At 27.3% G+C, this 27,675-nt stretch overlaps 2 protein-coding genes across 3 annotated transcripts in view; both read left to right on the forward strand.

Annotated features, from left to right (window-relative positions):
* LOC132924681 (ribonucleoprotein PTB-binding 2-like) overlaps positions 1 to 21,904 on the forward strand; it is a 33,365-nt gene extending 11,461 nt beyond the window's left edge. Inside the window, exons 2-7 of one of the 2 annotated variants that reach the window (XM_060989112.1) lie at positions 16,898 to 17,440; positions 17,539 to 17,727; positions 17,792 to 17,882; positions 17,942 to 18,022; positions 18,094 to 18,185; positions 18,255 to 21,904. In XM_060989112.1, coding sequence (XP_060845095.1) covers positions 16,898 to 17,440; positions 17,539 to 17,727; positions 17,792 to 17,882; positions 17,942 to 18,022; positions 18,094 to 18,185; positions 18,255 to 19,169 — 1,911 coding nt within the window. In that variant the 3' untranslated portion in view covers positions 19,170 to 21,904. The remainder of the gene's footprint in view (positions 1 to 16,897; positions 17,441 to 17,538; positions 17,728 to 17,791; positions 17,883 to 17,941; positions 18,023 to 18,093; positions 18,186 to 18,254) is intronic. The other variant, XM_060989113.1, reaches the window with a different exon arrangement.
* A 2,674-nt stretch (positions 21,905 to 24,578) lies between these two features.
* On the forward strand, positions 24,579 to 27,144 carry LOC132927523 (U11/U12 small nuclear ribonucleoprotein 35 kDa protein-like). The gene is made up of 4 exons (XM_060992066.1): positions 24,579 to 24,752; positions 25,394 to 25,687; positions 26,120 to 26,333; positions 26,400 to 27,144. The coding sequence occupies exons 2-4, from the start codon at positions 25,439 to 25,441 to the stop codon at positions 26,834 to 26,836; spliced, it is 900 nt and encodes a 299-aa protein (XP_060848049.1). The 5' UTR covers positions 24,579 to 24,752; positions 25,394 to 25,438; the 3' UTR covers positions 26,837 to 27,144.
* The last annotated feature ends 531 nt before the right edge of the window (positions 27,145 to 27,675 follow it).

Below are 27,675 nucleotides of genomic sequence, written 5' to 3' on the forward strand. Positions count from 1 at the left end.
AATGACCTACCGCGGAGGCCACGGGTTGTCCGAAATATATTATTATTATTTGCTTCTTTTGCCCCGAGGCTCAAATTGACCTATAAATTGTTGAGCACAACTAACGGAGGCGAGACTAAATGGTTCACATATGACACACGCAGTATATACGATAATACACCACTTCAACTTATTATAGTATTTTAAAGCGCATATAATATTAATATTACCATTTTATTTAAAAAAAAATAACTGCACTTATAAACGACTTATTAGTTATGTCTCGACTTTGTTTACACTCCTTTCATTTGATTTAATGTAAAATCCAAGTACGATATTTTTTTTTTTTACGATTTTCTCTGTGTTTTACGATTTTTTTTTTTCAAGTTATCTATAAAAATGCATAAAAGAATAATATTATATTTCATGTCGTTAGTATTTTTATTTCATTTTTTTTTCATTTAAATGCGTTTATTATATTATAATATTATAAGATAATAATGTGCTGATTTAGAACTGATAAGTTTTACTTTTAGCCGTTGTCATAAGTTGTATTTTTGTATAAGAACAATAATTATGTTGCACTTAAATTTAGTTTATCTTTAAACGTTCATTACACAATATAAATTATAATATTATAATTCAATTTAATAATATTACACGATTCAAAATCTAAACGCAAGGTACAACAGGTACTAAAAATCAATCGAATTAAGTTTATAGGCCTCTTGCATAATATAAACTTATAATATACCTAGGTAATATACTAGGTTATATTATGTAGACATTGTTTTCATTAGTTTACATTTAGTTAGTTTTTCACGGCGTTTGATTTTATTTTTACTATGTTACTATGCTAATTTTGTTGCTAATTGTATTTATATTTTTACTCCAATATACGACATTTGTATCATTATCAGTTGATCAATCAATTTTTGAATTTGACGTTTTCTTGTCATAAAAACTTGATATTTAAATTAACTAAGCTTATGTAGCCTTAAAACGCAATCAATCATCTTAATGGTATATTTTGGGATTTATTAAATTAATACAGTCAAAACCAGTTCTTAAACAACAATAATAAACCCCCATTTATACAGCTTTTCCTTTCTTACTAGCTTTTTTTTATTATTTATTTTTCAAATTCCAAACCCTTGCACAATAAATCTGGCACTCGCGCAAAATAAAAACGTCAGAGATTATTAATATACGAACAAACGCGTAGTTATCGATCACTTTATAACGGAAGTAGTTTAATATTATTATATCAATTCGTATAATATTTTATGCTTGAGTGGCCAGGCGAAGGGGCCGTATTTCAGAATTCTATCTAGTTGTCCCGACAAATGGTCTTAAATTTAGAGACATTAGCTAAATGTGTTTTAACTTCCTAACCTTAAGTAACAAAAAATAATATTTGTATCTGTCTCACGCAAAAAAAAAATGAATTAATAGGATGCTGTAATTCTTGATTTGTGTTTTAGTTTGGACCTTGTTTATTAATTTATTAATTATTGAACATATTAATACCACAAAAAAAATGATAAATATTTTATTAATTTTTAAAATAATATCAATACAACTCATTATAATAATATATATCATTTTTAAAATTTCAATCAATTTTGCATATTTTTCTTTTAACTTTAATTCGTACTATATTTAATTAGAGCCATGATTAAACAGTTAAATGACTTAAAATTTGGCCTATCCAAATCGGATGTTAAAAATACGTGTTACCATTGAATAAAATAGTTATTGTGTTTCGCAAGTGATATAATAAAAATGCCAACGTTTGAAAATCGACAAAAAGTATGTACTTATACCGCTTACCGCAGTATTCCTTATCTCATAATGAAAACGCCATATTCATCTGGTCATTATATAGACAGAAATATTTCATGTTGCAATCTTTAAAATAAATAAAGCAATGAAACGCGCTGTATATAAGATATAATATTTATTTATAACTATTATACATTATCATGTTCTATTTTCATTTAGTAATTTCTTGTTGGGTTTAAAAATTACTTTTAAATTATTTATTTTTTTAACAATACCGTTATTAATTATTTTTTCGTCCAGTGATTACTAATACCTAATATTATTAATTGTTTTATATAGTTTCAAATTACCGTTATTACAATGCTGAAACGCACGTACGAATTCGTATTGAAATCGTTTTGAATGTATGTTTTTTTACGTATCATCCTTCCTAGTCAGTTGAGACGTTGGGAGGAGTACTGCCTGGTAGGTATGTTGTAAGGACTAGCGCGTCGATCGGATTTCGATAGTATAATAATAATAACAACAATAATAATATAATAATAATGGCGAGTGGTGTCCATCCATTGTGTCTTGTATTTTTGTACAATTTTAAAAAAAAAAATGTTATCATATTTTCTTCTTTTGGTTGAATCGGTCGACGACATGCACGTCGTCGCTACTCGCTAATGGTGTTTCGGCGCGACCGTGCGAATTCGCCATGAAAAAAAAATCATGTATTAAATAATCACGGTCCAGAGAACGCGTCTAAATGACATATTATTATTATTAACCATACTATGTCATATTCGTTCCATCATTATTATTGGTGTGTGTGTGCACACGATAATATATTATATCAAATATATAAATCGACATTGGAATATTATCATCGTTCGTATACCGTTGGTTCGTTCACCCGGACTGCTGAGTATAATAATAATATAATGTTATATTGCTATTATTACTGTTGTTATTGTTATTATTATTATTATTATTATTGTTATTATATATCTGGTAAAGAAATCGTTCGAGGAATCGGTTCATCGTCGTTCCGACGGTGTACGACACGCAGTCGGCCAGTTGACCCAGAGCGAATAGTCTGCGTCGATGGCGGCAAATAGTAGTGGTCGCCAAATAACGGTTTTGTCATTTATGCGTGTGGTTTGGGCTAGATAGTACATAAATACATAATATAATATTATATACCCATTTACCATTATACCATATTATATATTATAGTATATACCAGGTATGTTATAATGGTTAAATTATTAAATCTACCGAACGGTACTGCAGTAGAAAACCGACCTGTAAACGCTGTTTATAACCCAGTTAACGAAAACTAAAAAATACCTTATTAATCGTCTGTATCTGCGATAAAGAATATTACATATTAAATTGTGTTAGGAGAAGTAACAAAGAAATGCTTAGCTCGAAAAACACTATACGTTGTAACAGTAAATAATTAAGTCATGAGGACGTCCTCGTCTTGGACGGCGTTAGAGTGGTTAGGACCACTACCACTTTAACGCCGTCGAGACGATAGTGCATTGAACCCGTTGACTTCTTCTGAATAGACTTCAAGAAACTTTCAACCAAGAGCCAAGTATACATATATAACGAAATCTTTGAGTTCAGGAATTTCGAGGTTTTTCAGTCTTTGTGTATATTTAGTTTTCTTGCTAACTATAGAGCATAATTTATTATAGTGTTATACTGTTATTCTTAAAGTTATATTTTAAAATGTTTGCAATTTATTCAAGTGAGTTTGTCTACATTTGTCTCAAATGGGACAATGTAAGCAGTGGGCGCAGTATTTGCTTATAAATTACCTGTCCGTAATACGTAAAAGTATATTCTATTAATACTATTATAATACTTATTATATTATTTAAAGCTACTCCAGAATGGTCTAATATGTGTGTTTCGCTAATGATTAATTTAACTACGCACTCGACCACGCATTAATAATAATATTATATTGTCTTGTCGATCGCGTAGACAATGTCGTAAACATTACAATTCTCATTAGAATGCTATTAAACATTAAATCGTAATATTTCAATGTAACCGATTACCGATTTATAGCTTCGAATATTATTACAATTTTATTGATTATAAATTATTTGTAACTATTTTGTATGATGGATGTTCTATATACTTGAGATGAATTTCAAAGCCGACGAATTGAGAAAAACTATCATAGATTATGATAAAAATGCAATATAATATACTAATTTTAAATATACATATTTAAAACCTGCGATGTGCTCGTATTTGCTTTAAGCATTATAATTGTATTGACTAACATAATGAATCAATAATTGGTTAATTTAATTCTGCGTTCTGTTATAATTTAATTCAATAAAAAATGTATCTATTCAAACCGTCAGAGTAAATAATATTTCCAACCACTAGTTAAATAAGAAAACAGGAGGTACACATTTTGGTTTTACCATAAAACAACTGCAGCGTAGAGCGTAGATACAGTATTGATAATGAAACGATTAGCAGAAATACGATTTATTATTATTTATTAAAATTCGAGCATTACGTATATAGTGTAAATTTTTATTGTAGTTTTTTATGTTTTGTTGCGTCAACTAATAGGTACTACTGTCTATTTACTAACCATAAATTATTGGTAACTTAGTCGAAAAAATTTCCTGGTAAAGCTGATGCGAGTGATATAAGTATTCCACCACCTTTATTTGAATTTTGTGGTTAATTAATTAATGTTTGTTAAAAAAATTAAAATGTAAAAACTTCTGAAGTTGAATATTGATTTTAAATACACGTTTTATTGAATAGATCTTTCAATCAATTCCATTTTATTACCCAATTGTTCATAAAATTGAAGACATTTATTGACAGTTCTCGGAGAAGTATATATACTTCAATTAATTTTTTTTTGTTTTGGTATTACCTATAATTATTTACATATTATATTCCTTTGTACATCACTGATTATAGTTCGAATAATCAAATTTACCGCTTTGCTTACGTTCACCCATCTTTCTTTCCTTAATTTTATACTCAGTTCTGTTTCACTTCTACTGACTTATCACTTGTTTACTTATATATTACTGTATTTAAGCCTAGCCCGTATTTATCAGAAATTAATTAAATTAGCCATTACCTTAGTATATCTTTAAAAATCAAATTTACAGTCGATAAAAAAAATAATTTCCAATTTATTTAAATTGTCTTTAGCTAATCACAATATCAACTAAAATCAAATATTAAAAAAAAACAAGTGGCTTTTCTAAGGGTAGAACTTTTTTCAGTGGGTTTTTTGATTTGTTTTGATAGTTTGTTTCGAACAATTTGCAAATAAAATAAAATATATTTGACCGACGCAAATTCGAAAATCAAATCATTTATAATACATCTTGTGTCGAATCGCCATTCGTTTTTTTTCGCATGTTATTTTTTTTCGGTTTTGGTCTGTACGTGCTAAACGCTCGAATATCGTACCGACTGAACCAAAAATTCATAATATAATATAATACGATAAAAATCGAACATGAACACGTTTTTGTGCGTATTACACAGTCGTGTGTAGCATTCGATTGAACTAACGATAAAAAAAACCATTAGAATTTCGACCGAACAATAATCCGTATTCTTACCTTTACGGTTTTGAACAATAACTTACTTGTACAAAATAGGTAATATGTTATAAATTTTGTATTTCTTATATAAATACATAACAAAGTGGTAACAATGTGACATGTATTATATTTTACTTTATATAAAATATAATAATATTATACATAATGTATAAATCGTCCCGTTCGTCTGAAGGTGCAAGTCACGAAGAGTTAGGCACGTACGTCGTTCGTCTGAGGAGGGATAGGAGTAATACGATTATACAAGAATAATAACCACAAGTCTTTTGATATTATACGTTTTATTTAAAGGTCTACGATGGCGTATTATTTATTACATTAAGAAAAACATGAAAAGCACTGCGTGTGTTCAGATATTGCGATTTCTGGGAACAACCCCGATTTTAAGTGTTATCCCCCATGGCCATTGTATAGTGTGCTACGGGTTGGTAAATCGTATCGGTGACTGCACCTCGTCGCTGCACCGACCTCACACACCTGATTCTTTCTACAGTCTTGTAGGTCACAACGACGTCGGGACGGCGCCTGACATTCGGTTTCTGCCACTTTTCTAGACTCGAAATATTATCGTGTACGCGTTTGTTCATCGATATTGAATAAGTTCAATGACGAATCACTCACTTGTACAACAATAAACAACATATCGATACATTTTAAGATATTTACTGTATTCAGGATATAATTGTATTACGTTTTTTTTAACTAATCCAGTAATCATATGAAAGTCAAAATGCATTATTATTGTATTTCAATTTTTGGCAATCTTACGTTAAGTTTGATTTTTGTGTAATGTGTATTAAAATAATCATTAATATATTTTATAACTTAAGGATTTTAGAGAGAATTTAATTTAAAACACATTAGAAACAAATTCTTTATATAATATTATAGTTTTAGACTAATCGATTTTTTTCAAAACTATACATTTTGAGTTGAATTGGTCCTATTATTGGTGAGCGAAGTTATAGCCCGATTTTCGGATTTTTTGTTCAGCTTATACTGTATGTTACTACTCGCTACAGGTATTCAGTTAATATTGCTATCAGAAGAATAGGACATTTTTTGCCACACGAACGGTATATATTTAAAAAATAAAAACACTAAAGGAATTCCAAACTGATAGTTTAAATGTTAATAAGACCTATTAAAATTTTTAAAACAAACTAATTTTATTATACAGTTAATATAACTGTTGCTTTTTTACTACTATGAAAATTTTTGTAATAATAATTCAATATAATTAATTGATAAAAATGACATTTGTTTTTGGTATGTTCAAATCACCAAATCGGTTTCTCATCATGCTTACCATTATTATTTAACACTGAATAAATAGAACGTGTGTCTACTGTCTACCGTGTTTCTCACAGTGTCGTCGTTAGTTTTCATCTTTTTCATTAATTGTATTTTTTTTTAAACACGATAAAAGAGAAAATTAAACGGCGTGTACACTCTAATTAACAATATTCTTTTTTTGCTTAAATAAGTACTGATATTGTTTATGTTTTTAATACATTTTTTTCTTCCTCGATACATCGAACTATAATGAAAAACTGAGTACATATAACTTCATTAATAATATACCGAATGCAAAATAATATTTATACTTTTACTTATGTTAAGTATATATCGTATGGTACTTTTCTTTTTGATAATTTGAAATTTATAGTTATATATTTAAATTATACGAACTCTCGTTTCCTTCACAAGCCATCATAGATCCTGAAGATTAACCATTTTTATATTTATTTAAATCTTTTAGTCTTGATACTAATTTCAATATCTTGTATTGAAATATTGTATCATTGTAAATAATATTTAACTAATTTGTATTATGTTGAAGAGACAATAAATATTATTATTATTATGTTCTATATTAAAACCTCTCGAATGATTCGTGTAGTTAACTCGTAAGCATTTAATTTAAAATTAAAATGTTTAAATATCATTTACAAAACGTATTATGCTTGACTTTTTTTTATGTACATCGCCAATGTGTCAAAAAGTATAACAACGAGTCCGTAGTATCGAATTGCAGCAATGTAAAATGTTATATCATTATTATCGCATGATACATCATTTTTATTATATATTATATTTTTATAATGAAAAAAATAATAATTTGTAGATAATATTATGGAAGTAAGAAAAAAAATGCAAACGTCGTGTCCCGGAATTCTGCGCGTGTATTTGAGATAAAGAATACGATAAGAATACAGTAAACGACAAAGTAACGCGCTGCAAAATATTATAATTGAACAATATTATAATATTGTCACGGCGCAACATAATAATATCATGTTTAGTTTTAAACTAAATCCACTAACGGGTCACGAGAGATGGGTTTCACGCGTTCGTTTTAAATATTACGATTTATTTCTATAGCGACACTTATCGTAATGCATAATGTGTAACAATAATAATAACTATTATTATTATGCATTTATGCTACTCGTGTCCAGTGATATATCTAAAAATTGATGATATTTTCTTTTTTCCACTTTTCCAGTCTCATCTGATTATCCACAACGGTCGACAGCCTTGCAGATGAGTATATATTATACTTTATCCTTGAACACATTTTTTTTTTTTGTTTTTAATCCGGCCGAATACCGTTAATTCACCTTAATAGTATCCAGATTCAAACTATCGATTTGACACATCAGCTCTATGATCGTCATTCTTATATATTATTTTTAAAAAAACTCGACATTCTTTAGCATGCGTCTTATCGTCGTCACTCGTACACGATAATAATATATGTAATATTAAATCACGTAACCTAATGTTTGTAGCGTATAATATCGTATACTAATTTTATGTACCTATAAGTTATAACAGTATATACCTAACCTGTATTATATATTATTATATTATACACGCATGATAAATAATATACTGACGCCGAAGAACCGTTAGAATTAAAAATCATGTGTGTGTCTTACAAAAGTACCGTTCTCTAGGGACTTGTCGAGAAGATTCCTTCCCCCCTCCTAACACTATCTCTCTCGCTGTCTCTCTCGCACTGTGCTCCGTGTTCTTGTCCTTGGGCGAGTTAACGCTCTTGTCGATTGTGCCCACAGTTGAATTTTTGTTATTTTTCGAACATTTACACGGTATGTTATACAAACGATTCTTCGTTTTAAGGACATTCTATTGACAGTATTGAGAACACGGTCGGAATTATTTATTATTGTGTATTTTTTCCGAAATTCGTTTAGTCGGTTTGAATAGTATTTTCTTTTTCAACAATATTTATATTATATATTATTATAAGGGTTATTATAGATGTTGTATAATTCGTAAAACATTTAATGTGTTTCAATATCTTGGCTATTTTTTCTCCACACATTTTATTCCATATGCCTACTGTTGCATTCCATTTTCTCCATTACAGATGAACACAACAGAAAGTTTATTTATTTTTTTATCGCGTGATATAGTTATTAATTATCATTATTGTTCCTCACTTGCTAGTGTCATAACTTGTTAAAAAATAATACAAAAAAATAATTTTACACCTTTTAATATTAAAATTAAAAAAAATTATGACGTGGATTGTGATGACTTAGATCAACAATTTGTATAGGTTTTAGTTGAAAACTGTATAGTATTTTATTTTTCATATTAGATTTTTCAAGTTTGTTGACATAAGTATTTGATTGTACACTGTAATTATTAATTACCAATTAGCTGCAATTATATTCGATACAATTTTATCTCTGGGAATTTGGTTTTACGTCATTAATACGTTTTTGGTTTCCCAAATTGAATCATTTGTAAATAGTTATCGTCTTGGTTTCCACGCCTGATAAAAAATAAGATATTATGTATATAGGTACATTTTGTAGGTATTATTTGAGATTATTACTACCTATACTGTCGATGATTTAGATAAATAATATTGATTCGATATATTAGTGACCAAAATAATAATAATCATATATTTTTTTTTATGAAACTATAAACTGGTATGTAATTTAATTGAAAATTTTCAAATGCACTGTTTATAATAAAAGTTGAAACTATACTCTATTATATGGCTATATGCCTTTATTTATTATAGTATTATACTATTATTACTTATTTTTAAGCGTATTTTTTTATTTATTTATCATCGTGGACCAGTGGATACAGACTAATTTTTATTGTTATATGCCTTTTTAAAATAATACAAATAAATTTATATATTTTTCACGTCATTCAAATTTGTATCCTATAACGATTATGAATATGTAGGCATTTAACCTTTTTACGGCCTGTTCGAAAACTGTATATGACACCTGTTATTTAAAATTTCTGAACGAATTGATTAGTTAATTCTCCTCCATGTACGAAAAGTTTCGAAAGTTCGACATTTTGTTGTTTGTATAGAATAGAAAAGTATAATGTATCGATGACTGTTATTATTTTGTCTTACAATCAACAGCATTTCATTAGCAATAGTAATGTGAAACGAGTTTGTCTGTAAGGTCGTATTAAAAAAGAAAAAGAAAAAAAAACCAATTAAATATATCATGAATTGAATCGCTGTATTATTTTGCTTTGCCGACATAAAGAGCAGCGCGTGCGTCGTCTCGTTGACATAGATTTGTTATTATTATCAATCAATTGACTCGTCACAAACACATCCCGTCGACAAAATAATAATAATTTACGTTTCATTTGGTCGTCTATATGTGCTCTAAGAAAAATGGTATTCATTAACGCTCTATATACATAATTTTAACTTTATATATAATATTACGAAATATTATATTTTAACGTACGGGAACAGTGTCACAGAGTAGCCATAATTTTGTTTGTTTGGTATTGTAGGTATCTATACTCTACTGTACGTTTTTCGATGTAACCATCGACCCGATTTGACGAAAATTACACTAAATATTATACACGCTTAGTTTTAACAAAAAAAAAAAATGTAAACTGCTTTTTTTTGTCAGTAAATTGAGTCACACAGCGGATGACACTCATAATACTCACTAGCAATATTATAATTACAATTGTGTAATATTATACCCTCTCGGCTCTCGTCGTGTATGTTAACTTAATTTATACTTGGACCTTAAAACTTTTGGGGCTCTACATTTAAACTATAAATTGTTTTATAAAATTCGACGTTTTTCTTTGATAGTTTCATTTAACTTAACCTCTAATAGTTTTTTAATTTATTTTACTGATATTAACGTTAATGATTTTTAAATTGATTCAAAATTATGAAACCAAATAGTTAACTTATATAAAACAAATACTGTATACCTATTGCTTATCGTATAATTCATCAGTGTTGATTTCTTAAAGTAAGAACAAAATAAAATAGACTATATGTATAAATTTATCATTTATCTTCTTTTTTTTTATATTTTGATTAAAATAATCTTCTCATTATGATTCGATCCCCAACATCCGTATAAGATTCACATACTATGCAAATTTTCTGTCAATTGCGCCACTGTTTATGGTTATTATATAGTTGTGGTGAGTCGAAACCTCATTTGGGAAAAATATGGCTGTAACTCAAATAATGTAGCTCTTATATATACATTGTGTTGTAAATAATGGATTAAAAATAATAATATTTCCGTGAAATGTACGCCTGATGATGATTTCTGAACTAGCCTGCACTTGTTATATTCTTAAAAAATGGTCCAGTGACATCTGTTAGAATGACATACAACAAACACACACTAGTATACCTATATAATATTTAAAATGTTCACACGTAGCAATAATGGCAATAATTGGAAAGGTGTTTAGGAATTTCGAAATAAATCTTCAAGTTTTTGCGAAGTATTAATTTTTTATTACTCAAAGTCAAACGAACTAAATACTCAATACGGTATTACGGTTTATTATTTTACTATACGCTGATGTATCATAAACAAATTCACTTTAACATAGGAGAATTTGCTCAATGTGACACGTTTTGGGAGGCAGCACAATTTAAATTATCCATTAAAAATTAGGTAAATATATGTATTTCAATAATAATTTATAAATAATTTTGCTTTTATTAACAGTTAAAATTATATTAAGTTCAATTATTATGAAAATGTGTTTAAATAATTTATAAACTAAAGCCAAAAAAACTATTAAAACTATTTAAATATTAATTTTTTTAAGTAATGGAATCATCGGTACACTAGAATGAAACATGACACAATTGTGAATTGATACACGTGTATATTGCATTGATTACTTAAGTAGTTGATTTCGTTTATCAACGTATATTGTATTACGTTTTCTTATCGTTTTCTGTTTTAATTAATGTATGAGGCTATAATATTGGTATACAATTTTTTTTTATACTCACTTACTTATATCTAATCTTATTTTTGATTTAATATCTAGGATTTGTGTTTGTAATATTAATCTACAACTAACAGTAGGTACCTATGTTATGAACAGTTCACGAGTGTCTAGTGCACAGAGTTAGTTATATAGTTGCTGTAAACTACTATTTGTGCTTGTCGTCTTATTGTAATTGGCTTGTAACGCAACATTTTCGGACTTAATGGTACTTAATATTATGAAAAAAAAGTTGGTATTCGTTAATAAGACAGCTTTTTTCAAGGATAAATTTATGAAATATTATATTATGATAAAAATTAAGTTTAAACACTGTAATCACCATCTATTGTCAATAAAGTAGAATTTTAGTAAATAATTTGACCGTTAAAGTAAGCCACGTAATTTGAATTTGGATTTTAATAATTACTATCCGCTGATCTATTTTGTATTTGGGAAAAAGACTGATTCATACTATATTTTTATCAAACTGTAAAAATTGATTTGTTGAAGTTGTTAGAAAAAATAATTTATAGATTCCAAATTATTGTGTAATGTTTAAGTAGAAATATTTATAACATAATATGTATTTATAGACATTTATGTATGCATGAAAACTGTATAACAAAAATTAGTTTGATAAAATTCCCTATGAATTATCATTATTTCAGCGAACTGTTTGAGTGTGGTGCCCTCTTGAATTCGTTTGTGATTCGAATTAGAATTATTCTCGGACCATGTCGATATTATAGTCTATAAAATACTTATACATTTATAATTATAACTATCGTGTTTTAGGCGATAGAATATTTTGCATAACTCTCCGCTGAGATAATAAATAATTTCCACTCGCGGTACGTTGCCGTTAATAAACTTTCGGCGATTGGTTTCTACGGCGTATAGCAGATAAACGAAAATAACAAGTGCCATCTGTGTAGTTCTCCCGTATTTATATGGTTTCCGCGACCGAGAAAATTCGCTCATTATTTATACGATTACGGCCAATATTATTAAACACAACTACAGTGGGTTTTTTCTCGTGATTACCTATATGACTTATCATCGTTTAAAATACGTAAAGCACAATAATTATCGTCGTTTGAGATGACATTCGCATCACGATCATCGCGCCCGTGCCAGTGTTGCGATATTTATGACCGTCGCAAAATAATTGTGATAGAATAACAGTAGTCTACTGCAGTTATTAAATTATGCGCAGAGTAATTCACCGAGTATGATCCGTCTCTCATGTTTTTGAAAAAAATATCTTATTAATAATTAATATGAAACAATTTGATTCTCATTTGTAAAGAATATAAGTTTTTGAAAATAAAGTCATTAAGTATATTTAACAAGTCGGTGTCAGATTTAGTGATTCTTCCTGTACAATATATTATGCTGTATAGTCTTTTGGTAAATGCGGGAAAAATTAAAGATATATCACAGACTTTTTTTTATGGGAATAAAATAAAGAAAATAAATGGCATATATAATTATTGGAATCCAGCCATCTTTTCCACTTTTTTTAAATCTTGTTTTATGGTTTAGGACAGAATAGCAGTAATATATGAGCGGGCTACGGCCTGATTAAACATCGCGAGAAGTGTGTTCTGGGGTTTCGCTCTTAAGACACGATAATAACAAAACTAAAAAGAAAATAAATACATATTGTGATGACTGTACGAAATAAATTATTATATACTCCAATGGCCCATAATGCTGGTTGGCAGCAGTAAAACTTTAATGTTATATTACGGCGTTGTGCGTATGTTATAATAACAATAATAATAATAATAATAATAGTAATAATAATAGTGATCATAAATTTGTATACAGATAATATGTATCTATTGTTTTTGCTGTTCTGTATGCTACCTTCTCGGGGGTGTCTCTAAAACAGCAATACGATTTTCCCATTCGCGGTGAAAAATAATAAATATAATAATAATAGAGTTTATAAATATTTACTTATTATATAGACTCATTAGTCAAAATAATTTTATCAATAATTTGATAACTATTAATTTTATAATATTACAAATAATTTAAAATAAGTTAAACGATAGGTACTTGATGCAAAATAAATAATTCTTTTAATGAAATTACTTAGCAAGGTTATGATTATGCTGTTAAAAACGATAAAATTGATATTTTTTACCGAAAAACAGTATGTCGCAGTCGACAAAATTTATTATTGAAATTTTCTTCACTGCGAAATATTCATTTATATTTTTGTTAAATTTTGAAAATTGTCAAATTGAATATAATTTAATTCCACTTCAATATATAAAAAAAAAGTTGTTGTCATCAACTTGAAACTATTACGATTTTTAAAGACCACAAATAAAAATGTATCCTTTACAATATTCTATTAAATACTTCGGGTGGATATAGAGTTCAAAATTATAAAAATATTCGGTGTCATTGTGCGTGTAAGATATTTATTTATTTTATGGTTATATAACATTAATATAAAGCATAGTATATATATACCATATTATATATATCGTGTTTGGAAATGGGATAACACGTGTTATGACTTCGTAAAAAAAATACTTCTACACATGGCCGCGAGTATTGTTATTTAGCCATGTTAACATACATATTTGACTGCATGGTATAATGAATATAATAAAAAAAAACATTGAGTATACTCGGATCATATATGTATTATTTTTTGTATGATCAAAAAAATATTAAAATATGCTTTTTAAACGTAAAATCTATTGATATGGTTTTCAGTCGAGCCGTATCATGTTTAAGTCCGGTTATAATACGCGGTGGTTTTAATCGCCATTTGGGTAATTGTTCATCTTATATACTCGTATGGTCATTTTGACTTTTCTGTATATCCGACTATGATATAAGTTCATTTTTGCGCGATTTTTACTGTTGTGTCTTTAATTATATATGTATTTATACCGTTCAATTTTAGTATATTTAACAACGTTACTTCTAAATATACTGAAGAACGATATATCTATACGACTTTAAACAACCTGAAATGGATTTGGCCCCATTCTAGATTATTACTATTGACATGTGTTTTAATACTCATTTTTTGTTTGTAATTATTGTACATTTAAAAATATATATTGACATCATACAAACATAATATTTACCTACTCTAAAAAAAAAATTCCATCTACCTATTACTATCATTATAGGTGCAATGATATTTGAAGTTTTAAGTACGTAATATATTATAATATTATATTTTGTTCTATAATAATAATTAAGATTTTCATAAAAAACAAAATATTTTAAAATCCGCTAAAATGACATATTGTATATTACATTATAACTTTTGCTTTATATTGGTACAATAAAATCATATTATGCCGAATATAAATGACTATGATAATAAGGGACCATACACTAAATTTTTGAGACTACCATAATATTGATTAAAATCATATAGCGTATATTGAATTGTTCTAATTGTCTATAGACAAATTATTAATAATCAAGACAACAGTTTAATATCGTCACACGTGCATTAAATAATGTATAGACATAAGGCATATATAACAATATAAAACAATACTACCTATTATTGAAAAAAACGGAGCAACATAAATTATGATGTAACCATTTAAAAAAAAAATGTTTGTAAAATGTTCCTGCAAATTGTATATATTGCATAATTATTAACACAATATAATCTAATATTATGTATTTTTTATTTTTTATTATTAACTTATTCTTTTGTGAGCTTTTTGTAAAATATCATAATATTGGTTGAGAAACGAGAATGAAGGAATTCGTAATTTTTTTTCCCGTAGATAACATTTTAAAGGTCGTTGAAATTCGTCATAATAACAATTATATTTTTATGGAAGCTTATTATAACAAAAATAAAATACTGAATTACCATGAAATAGTGTTTAATACATATATATGTTAGGCATGCCCAACTGTTTTCATTTTTATAAATATTTTCTTAAAACCACGTTAGGCGCATACAGTTATTATGAATATAGTTGCATTTTTTAATTCACGTAGAAAAATTATTGTGGTTAAAGTAATATGGTATCTATGCTAGACGAATCAATGCGTTAGGGTAAAATGGCCCCATGTAATATTTACCGTGCCGAATAAAAAATTAGTGAAGCATGATATTCACCGGAAGTGCAGTTTACCCGTTCACGTGTTCGATATTTAACATTTTTTTTTTAACTTAACGATGTATTATGTATATTTGTTGAGATTTTAATGTTAGTAACAAAATCGATTAAACATTAAATTTCAAATACCGTTTATTTTAACTACTGTTATAGTTGGGCTTCTTTTATTTTCAAAATGTTTGTTTGCGCTGTATTTGTATGGCTTAATTGTGTACTATAATATACAAGTATTTATTGCAATACTTATTTTGTTCAACTGAATCAGTACTTATAAAATATGTGTTTTAAAAAAAAAATAATTTTAGTTGTCTTATTTAAAAAAAATATAATTGCCTATAGCCTGCGTGGCTTATAGACGCTATCATTATAGTAAATTTTTTTATAAAAAAAAAAAGAAATAAATCACAAAATCTAAGTCTTTAGGGAGTAAAAACTGAACACATCTATAAGTAATATTAATGTTAGGTAGATAATTATGAATTCGTGACAATAAAATGTATCTTTTTTCTTTATAAGTTTTTTTTTGTATTGAAGGACATATTTTTTTTCTGTCTATAATTTATGTATTAACTTCTACTCCGTCTACCGTAACAACCAGACATCGTTAAATTTACCTATCAAATAGGAAAAAAAAACTTATAATGTTAATGTTATTAGCTTTATTACTATAATAAGTGAGTTCGAAAATCGGGAAATTCAGGTCTAACTTGGGTGGTAGGTATATATAAGTTATGCAGATCGTTTCTGGCCTTTTATCATCTTTTATAGTAGGAATTTTTAATTTTTTCTTAAAGAAAATAAATATTGTACTTCTCGTACAGGGATTGGATTGAAGTTTATCTAGCTGCCTGAGTTTGTTAGTGTGTTTAGGTCTAACATATAATTATATTCGTGGTAAAATGTAATTGTTTAAAATAAACATCTATATTTGTAGTATGATACTTTTTTTTAAATGTAAGACATATCTGCGAATCGTATGAGCCCAATCGATATTTTCTAGTGTATCGTGTGTATCGTTAGTACTTACCTATACATTAATAATAACCAATATAATAAAAATGAAAAAACATTTTTTAATTCTATATTCTGTTTGTCACATTGCAGGAAATCAGAAAACTTTTAATCGAATTCCCCGTTGAAAGCATTCATATCAGCACGACATCTGGTAGCAGCATGGCCCGAGTGACGCTGGAGGATCCGGAACTGAGGATGGAAGAATGGGATTTCCACAAGCAGTTCGTGTTAAGAGGACAACGCATACCAGTGTCCCCAACTCCCACTGAAATGCTCTTGTGCGTGGCAAGGTTGCCGTACAACTACACGGAGGACCAGTTCACTCGGTTAGTGCAAATGTATGGCGAAGTTCGCAAAACGTTCCTGATAATCAGCGAGAAGACCGGTGAGAGCAAGGGTTATGGATTTGTTGAGTATTTGAACAAAGAGTGTGCGATCACGGCCAAATGTGGTCTGGACGGCAAAGCAATTGACGACTCGACACTGGTCTGTGATTGGTTAGATGGCAGTCACATCACGTACGAGTCGCTACACTCCAAATGCCTGTACGTGGACAACTTGCCCAAGTCATTCAGAGACATGAGCGAATTCCGGAAAGTGTTTGCCAAAGTCGTGAACCCGCCATATTGCCAGGTATTCATGCCGAAATAATTATCGCGTTTGTTTACCTAGTAACTATTGTATATTGTATTGTTGTTCAATCGGTGCTAAATTATAAATCTGTTGTTTAGATTGCACTTAAAAATGGATGTCCGTTAGACTGGGGTCTAGTCGAGTATAACACATCTGAAGATGCAGAACGAGCCCAATCGGAGTTGAATGGACATACGTTGAGAGGCCATAATATTCGCATTACGTACTATATACCCGGAGTCAGAGCTATAAATTTGTTTTTGAAATTGTTGAATGAACCGGTAATGGTGTGAAACAATCTAATAATTATTTATATTCAATTTTCTATAAAATTTTTTTTTTTTTTATCAGAGTAAATCTAAATGCGGTGGACTCTTACCAGACCCTCCTCAAGAAGTCATTGAGCAATCATTGCAAAACCTTTCCAAACAGAATCCAATTTGTAAGTATCTTAATTATTTATTCAAGAGTTGATTTTAATGATATTTTTTCAAATTTTAGTTGCACAAAATCTTCAAAATATTATTTTTAATCAAATCAAAGCTGCTCAAATGGGGTCTGAACTGCAAGAATTTAACGATTGTAAGTTATTAAAATGTTTAATTATTTTATTAACTTGTTCTATAACTGAATTTTATTACAAATATTAATAGCAACACTGAGATCACATTTATCAAACAACAAAGCTCCACCGACTATGTTACATTCTCCAACAAGTTTACCTTACATGGGTACTGCTCCAGAGGTAAAATAACATTTTTTCATTAAATAAATAAATGATTTCTAATAGTTAGTTTTTATTTTGTTATTTTAGACTTATGGATCAAGGTTATTACCTAGCCCCCCTGTTGGAGAAGTTCCGCCACATTTAAATTCTGGATTATTTGATGGAGATATAAGTAATCCACTATTGGCTAATTATTATAGAGAACTATTAACCGCTCAGATTTTAGCTGGTACACAAAAGGCTAATGGATTTGGAGGAATGACTGCCAACCTTAATCCTGGATTTGTTGATACTGTACAACAAACTACAAATAACAATAATACATTAAATCAAATTGATGCTGTACAAAAAGTTTATCAAAACCAAAATTTACAAAGTATTGGCCAACAATTAGCTCAACAAATAACTCAACAGCAAATAGCTCAGCAACAGATAGCTCAACAACAGATGAATCAACAACAAATGAATCAACAGTTAGTTCATCAACAACAACAACACAGCAATATTGGTCAACATAACATAAATCAACAACAAAATGTTGTTATTAACATTTATGGAGGTGTTAACACTACTACACCTCCAGCTACACCAACTCCAACTACACCTACTTATCCTTTTGGCTCGTCATTATCTCTCAACTTGGACCAACCATGGCCAAAAAATACTCAGACTTCAACAACTGATTCATATCTAACCAGTCCCATTGCTGTACCTGAAAAATCTTCTTTGAGTTACTCTCCATCATCTACATGGTCTTCTATGCAGAGCATTGCTTCGACTCCATCGCCACAATCTATGTATTCTCCTTTAGCCCCAAATATTTGGACACCCACTTCGTCAACATCATCGTTGTCAAATCAACATGAAACAGCTCGTGGTCAAAAAAGAGGCATTCCTCCATCGCCTGAACTCAGTCCTGAGGGTATGTATATTGGACAGCATTCACAAGGAATTGGCGGTCACTATGCTGATTCCTATTTAAAACGTAATAAGAAAAATTAAACTCTGTCCCCAACTTAGCTTTCTATGTTTTATCTAAAACGTACATAATTTTTATGTTAGTTTCATAATCCAGGACTCAATAATTATTTTATATTTTTATTTTAATGTTTGATTTAATTATTAACAAAACAATTATAGATTTGATTCTGTTTGTATTTTATGAGAGCATAATGCCAACTCTTAATGCAAAACAAAACAAAAACCTTAAATGGCACGCGTGCAACTTATCTATTTCTGTTTTCTATATAGTATTTACATATTTATTTTTGATTTATTAAAAAGTCCTGGCCTAATTTATTATTTTCAATATTTTTGTTTTGACTACAATTCAATGTTGACTGAAATGATATGATTTAATGTCATATTCATAGTTTTTTTTTTTTTTTTTTTAATTTTCTTGATTTATTACAATTGTCTAAATTAACTTATTTTTATCTTCTAAAGTATTCATTTTATGTTCATGAATTTTTCACAAGACGTTTCAAATGGACTTGTTAACTTTATTCATATAGGTGTCAACACACTGAATAATACTTCCGATTTATTATGAAAGATAAATTTTTATAGTTAAAGTTTATACTCATACTTTAGTTTATGTTTGATAATGAGTTAAATTTGTCAGATTTGTCCTTTATCTATTTTTTTTAGTATTTTTTCTTTCTTTTTTTTTTATTGTAATCCAAACCAATTAGTGTATATTATTTTAATATAAATATCAAGTCTTAAATAATATAATTATCAATCTTAATAAGAAATATTTCTAATTTTAAACTTTCATACTATTGGGCTAATGCACAGGATCTATTGGATCAACAATTCCTCAATCCCCACTATCATTTACTTATTATAATATTAGGAATAATATATAATTATATATTATGAACTACTTAATATATATAAAAATATATTTTAAATTTGTAGATTTTTAAACTGTGATTGTACAATTTAATATTATCGAATTTATTTATAAGCCAAAGTTATTGTATTTTTTAATGCTCATTTGGTCTTAACTACACACATTTAATTTTGTTCAAAATAATGTTCTGTTAGATGTTGACAATCAGAAACAAAAAAAAAATAAATATATTTTGTATCCAATCATCCTAATTATTTATATTAAGACTGCATAAATATGATAAGGGTATGCAATTAAATTGCTATTATTACATATTTTTAAAAACTTAAAATGTTTCTAAGAAGTAAATTAATGTATTTGTTTTTAATTTAAGGCTGATTAGTTAACCTGCTTTTTCATTTTTCAAAAAATATCTTGGAGTAGGTAGTGTTTTTTTTATTTATTTATTTATTTTTATGTATTAAATCATTTTTTATGTTACTTATTTCATTAACTGTTATCTTAAACATATATATATATATTTTTAATTCTTTCATTGTATAGCATTTAAGCTATCTTAAGCTTCATGTACTAAGTACAAATTTCCGTTACAATCATTTAATGTTTAATGTACATAATTTGATCTTTTAATATATTTAATATTATAAGAAAGTACATTATTTCCCTTATTGTGTTACTTTATTTTAATAACATATCTTTTGCAAAATTAATATCATCAATTTTATTTTTAAGCTTTTAATTGTTTGATATATCAAATAATATTAATTATTTGTATGTTTTGTAACCAAATTTTATGTTTATATATATCTCATGTATTATTTTTTTTCAGTACTTTTCTTAGATTGTTAGAAAACATAATGTTTGCAATTTTTATTATTATTATTTTTTTTTCCACATATGTTAAACTGTTAACATTTTTATTAGTATTATCTGTATAACCTAAAATAATATGATAATCATGACAGTATACCTAATAATATGTATTTAAATATTTTGCCTATGGTTAATTAAATAATCATATGCTTTTATTTGATGTCTACAATTAATTAACAATTTCAAAAAAGGCTGACTAGTATATTCATATGAAATCATTATTTTTCCATTAATTTTTGTACAATAAAAATGTGATTTATTATCTGCTTAAAAGATTATAGATCTTCAGTCTTCGTAAAACTTTTTTCATAATAATGTTGTTATCTTAACATTCTTACGTTATCTAATTATAGAATAATATTATTTCGTTGATATTTTATTATCAATGTTCTTATTCTTTGCTATGACCTTAACATAGGTAGAAAATACATCAATGTGATTTTATATACATATATTTGTCTTTTTTTTAAGCTGATTGATATATATATATATATATTTGTTTGTGTATCGCTTAATTTTTCAAATAATATTGAATTGTAATTTTTATATTAATATATGATGTGATTGTTCATTAAGCAGAAAATATTTTTTTTTATATTATATTATTATTTTTTTCTTGATAATTTTCTTTTTATAATATTGTATTTTAAAGAAAATATGAGGAATTTATTTGACTTTTTGTATTTAAGATTTAACCTTATACATTTTTATTTCCTTAAATCCTTCAACAGTGTTTTTTATAGAGTTAATTCTTAATTTGGATATCTTTGTTAATTATTTTAAACAATTAAGTTTATGAGCGATTTTCAATAGTTATTATTTTGCTATACTGGTGCTTTTGATGTATTAAAAAAAAAAAAGTGTTACACTAAAATTTGGATTTGGTATATAATTGTAAGCATTTATAGCTGATATAATTTTTATACTTTTTTTATTTTATAAAAATTTAAAAGAAATTGTGTTTTTTTGAAAATATGAAATAAAATAGTTTCAACTGTACTCCATATTGAATGTGTATTTATAAACCATATATTTTTATATAAGTTTGATTTGGAGGATGATTCTTAAGGATCATTGATATTAAATAGTTTGCGAAAAATACTTATTAATAATACTGGCTCCACAAAAAAATTACAAGCCGTTTAATTGGGAAGGTAAGGTGGCTACAAAAATGCAAATATTTCAATGAAGGTAATTTGGCAAACATTTTATAAAAAAATCTAGTTTGATTTATAATGAATACCAAATGGTAACTCTATTACTTAATATTTGTTTAAATAAAAATTAATTCATTCTTTAAAGAATGATTGAGTATTAAAATATTAGTTGTTTGAAAAAAAAATGTCAATTTATACTGCACAGCAGATAAATTTAATAAGCTGTTACCAGAAACTCTTTATTCTTACTGGGAAACTTTAATTTTTAAAAAGTATTGTCGGTAGTTAAAAAAAAATCTTTCACCAATTTTTTAGAATGATAATTTTGAAAATTCAGTCAATATTTAGCATAACATTCCAAAAGAAAAAAAAATTTAAGTATAAATGAAATCACCAAAATAATATAAATTAAAAACTAAAGATTATCCAAGAATTTATAAAATATTGGTAAAATTATGATATAATAATATTTTAATATTATGAACTAGTGAATTCTACTATAAATCTGTATATCACTGTTATATTTGTAGTAATTTTTAAATTCTTTAGATATTTAGGTATATTATAGATCAATGTTCCTTTCATTGTTCCAATCATTTATTGTCTCATTGGTTTCATTCATACCTGACATTTTTGTTTTTATTAGTATACTGCAGTAAAAATCAAATTGATATTCATTTTATTATTACATTTGAGCATTAGTTGTGTATTTAAACAAATCTTGGGTTTGTCATGGAAAGTACATAATATATGAAATAGAATAAAAATATGCATGAACATTTATACTAATATATAAATACTGGTTACAGGGAAAAACGATAATAGTCAATATTCCTAAAATGTTCAGTATTGCAGTTTTAAAGTTTCAGAACTCAAAATAACTAAGAGGTCAATTACGAAATAATCCAAAAAAAATTATTATAGTTGTACAATTTATTTTAGATACAATGAATAAAAAAAAACGCTTGCCAAGTCAGAGATCGGCATGTAACTTTCTTGATTTTCAATTTCATGCCGATGTTTTTGTGGATTCAAATCGTTTTACCGCTTGCATAGGCGTAACTAGACCTTAAAGTTAGGGGGGCTTCAGCCCTAGAATTATCATAATAAATAAATTAAATGGGAGGCTCTGCCCCCACACCCCCCAAACATGTTACATTAATTGATTATAAAATAAATGTAAATTGATATTTTATTATTATTATAAAACAAATAATAAAAATAGTGTTATTGTTTTAGATACAAGTTAAATTTTCTTAAAATATAAGTGAAACTATGATAGTTAAAGGATTTTTATACATAACTATTACAACTCACAGCTTAAGCCTCGGCTTAGTATTGGCTAATTTATTTAAAATGTCTTCTTTGTTAAGAACATTTGACAAATCTCTTTTAATTGCTATGATAGATAACTTTGAAAATCGCTTTGGTAACATGGTGTTGATCTTATGTAAGTGTTTATTCGACGCATTGCTGAGAATGTTCTTTCATAAGATGCGGAACTCGTTGGAACTGAAAACGTTAAGTGTTTGTATAAAATACACAACATGATGCGTCTAACACAGTTACAGAAGGTCATTACATACAATAATATAGTTTAATAACCAAAAAAATAAATAAATATTTTTCCAAGAAATTAATAAAAAAAATGAAATGATATTTTAAATTAAAGTTTAAAAATGTTACAACTAATTACTATCGTTGGTCTAGGAATTATGAGTCTGACGTCTGTTGTCTATATTTTGTTCTTGTAGTGACCAGTGTCATTTTTTTTAAGAACCTTGAAAGAGTTGCTTTTTTTAATTTCTAACAGTAATATATTGTAAATTTCTTGCAAGCTGACAATTAATGTAAATTTTTTTTAAATTAAGAATTATATAAATAAGAAACTTTACTACACATATATACACATATATACGCAATAAACCAAAATTATGATTCTTTCATCAAAACAAATATACACATTTTGCTGTTGTTATAAAACCACATGATCATGGAGATCTTCTACTAAAAAGATAAATACACAAAAACACATTGCCAGTATCATTTAAAAACAGAAAGCCAAAACGTGTTAATGATCATCTGAGATGTCCGCCTCCAGGGCGGTCACAACTACTTCATATGGTGGTAGTTGAAATCCAACCGGCCATTTGACGGAGATCTGGCAAACTTCACCAACAACTAATAAAATATATACATATAGATAGAGGAAAAATAAATAAAAATTATGAAAAACATAGACAACAGTAACACCGGTAGTTTTTTTTCTACTACTTTGTTAGATGACAATAGAAAATGTAATTTAAAACACCAAGAACTAAATTGATAACAACTATAATGTCTATTTTAATTTCAATAAAAACAAAATGAAGCAACTATTCTTATTTATTTTTTGAAAATGTAGGCGCATAAAAATGTAAAAACGGCGCCAGCAGCGTGTTATCAACAGAGCAGTTTTCGTAACAATAGTATTTGATTAGACGAAGGCACGAACTTGAGATAAGCGAGATGTTTGTTTGTATGATTATTACTAATCATAAAAATTGATTACGAATGAACGACGCGGGAAGAACGGTTTTACAAATATTCATCAATTAATATTTGACTTTAATTCACAGACGTCATAATAATTTCGTTGTCGATCCCTTATAAACACCGAGTTTAGTCGTCCGACGAAGTACACACACACACACAGAGGTAAGTACCATTCTAATGCCGTGTACTCGTGTGCGCACTACTATTACCTAACACCTAATTCGTTAATTCGACACAACATTACTTCAAACGTTTGGTTGCAAAAATATTTTTTTCATTCTTCGACCTTTGGAATACTATATTTACATTCACATATCGAAAAATGTCTGGTTTGTGCACCTTTGACCATATTCATGGTACAACGTCTGAATAGTGTACACTTGCCGTTTTTATTTTTACTTTATAGGTACATAAATTCAATGTACATGAGCACTTATAACAATAACTATATTACTGTCATATGTTAATTTCAATACTATCCAATTTATCTTGATAAAATAAAATATTTACTTTTAATAATTATTTGGGACTTGTCAAAATTAAAATATAACAGGTTAGGTAACACATATCTGCTTAGTACATTCTACATCCTTGGTATGTTTTAGCTAATAGAAGTGAACTACGTTTACATTACTTGATTGTCAATAACATTTAGATACACATGTTTTATGTTTGTTAACCGCTAACTTTAATATCCATCTTTATGTATTATGTTTATGGTTTAACGTCTGAAAGATAAATATGTAGGAATGACATTGAATTTTGTTCAAATAAAATACATTTTTATTTTTTTATTTTTACAGTATTTTAAACAATAGCTAAAAATCCATATCTACTTATATGAGAAAATGACATTTTATTATAAAGAACGTGAAGAAGAAATACCAGAAGTGAAATGCTGGTATCCACAAACTGTAGTCTACGATTCAATAAAAGCTGGCAGTATAGATGGTACTGATATTGAACCACATGATAAAGGAATTGTTAGAGCCATAAATTCAATTTATACAACGTCTTACAAAGCAATAGGAAATCCTTTACATACCATATTTGTTGGCAGACTAAGTTTAGATACAACGGAAAAAGATTTAGAAAATGTAAGATAATATTTATTATTCTAAAATAATAACTAGAAAATAGATAGATTGATTTTATATGATTTTATGTAAAACAAAAAATGATAGATTTACTGAATCAAAATTGATTAGGCATTTTTATTGAAATGTATAAAATAATGTGTTATTTCCTTCTTTCAATACATATTATGTGGACATTATGTCATTATATATAACATTTTTAATTTTAATCAATAGTTTTATTGATAATAGTACACACTGGCTTATTACATAATGATGATAATTATTTTTTTTTTATGAAGAAGGAGCCTTATTTACAATTCATTGTACATATTATATATGTATACATTTATATAAATTAATAGATTGTTTGATTTCACTATGATGATAAAATCATACTGTTTAGTTAAAAATTTATTATAAACTAAATAATTGTTGTTTATTTTGTTTTAGGAATTTTCTCGTTATGGTAAAATGATAGCTTTAAGATTGGTTAAAGATATTATAACGGGTTTAAGTAAACGATATGCTTTTATAGAATACGAAACATATAAAATGGCATTGAATACTTATTTACGTTGTAAATCACTAATATTAAAGAATTCTGAGATATTTGTAGACTTTGAATGTGGACGGGTATTACCTGGATGGAAACCTCGAAGATTAGGTATTTCAATATATATATATTTATTTAAATTTTTTAATAAAAGTAATTAATTTAATTTACGTTTAGGTGGAGGTTTTGGAGGTGAAAAACAATCAGGTCAACTTAGATTTGGTGGTAGAACTAGAAGTTTTAGACCACCATTAAATCTGGATGAATTTAAGTATAAAAGAATACATCATGAGAAAAGCAAAGAAATAAGAAAATCAAGTACAACTTCCCGATCAACGAAAAGAATGTATTCAAATCCTGTTTCAACTACATCTGTACCTGCAGTCATATCATTGCCATTAACACCACCATCACAACCAGCTATAGTTTTACCATTAACTCCTCCTTCCTGTTCAAATGCACTTTTACCATTAACACCACCTTCACAATCAATAATTGTCTTACCATTAACTCCTCCTTTAAATTCAACTGTCACATTACCATTAACACCACCATCACATTCATCCACATCTTTACCTTTAACACCACCCTCAAATTCAATTCCACCTTCTTGAAATTATATTAAATTTAAATAAACATATTGAATATTTTAATGACTTCTTGGTTATAAGTAATTACAATATATATTTTTTTTTTGTACTGATTTATCTAAATAATATAATAATTATTTTGATTGTATAAAAGTTTGTATTTTACTGTTGTTATTTATTATTAGTAGCTTACAATAATTAATAACTTTACAAGTATAATGTTAGTGTGTCTTATTGTTGTTTACATTTAATATGTCACTTAACTAGTTGACATTGAAAAACATAAGACAAAAATTGTAAATAGTATTAAAATATACTTTTTAAAAATTAAATATTAAGTTATACTATAAATTACCATCAGATATTGCCAAGCGTGCTCTATGCTTAAAGGCCACATTATATTGCCTCCGTCAAAGGATGTCCTTTTTCATGAATATCTCATCTTTGCTGTCAGAAAACACAGTGGATAAATGTAACAATTGCTTTATTGCTATTTGTGGTATATCACCTGAGTATTCGTTTTTAAAAATTCTTAAATTTATATATAATATATTTGGTACAATAAGCTAAAGAGATAACATCTGAACTATTAAATGATTTATAAAATGCAAAATTAACATATTGGAGTAACGAAGGAGTTGTCTATTGACAACATTTAGGCAAGTAATTTTAGTTTCAAATATTTAAATATACTTTATTAATATCCATATAATAAAACATCAAATATTGTCTATTTTCATTCTATAATACTAACACCAATTATCAATGTTTATTTTTACTATTCTCTTTTCTCCATAGGCATGCACAGCAATTTTTCACAGAGTGTCTCTATATCACATTGTCTCTATATTAAAATAATAATT

Source organism: Rhopalosiphum padi, chromosome 3 (assembly GCF_020882245.1).
Source record: "Rhopalosiphum padi isolate XX-2018 chromosome 3, ASM2088224v1, whole genome shotgun sequence".
Taxonomy (NCBI): Eukaryota; Metazoa; Arthropoda; class Insecta; order Hemiptera; family Aphididae; genus Rhopalosiphum; species Rhopalosiphum padi.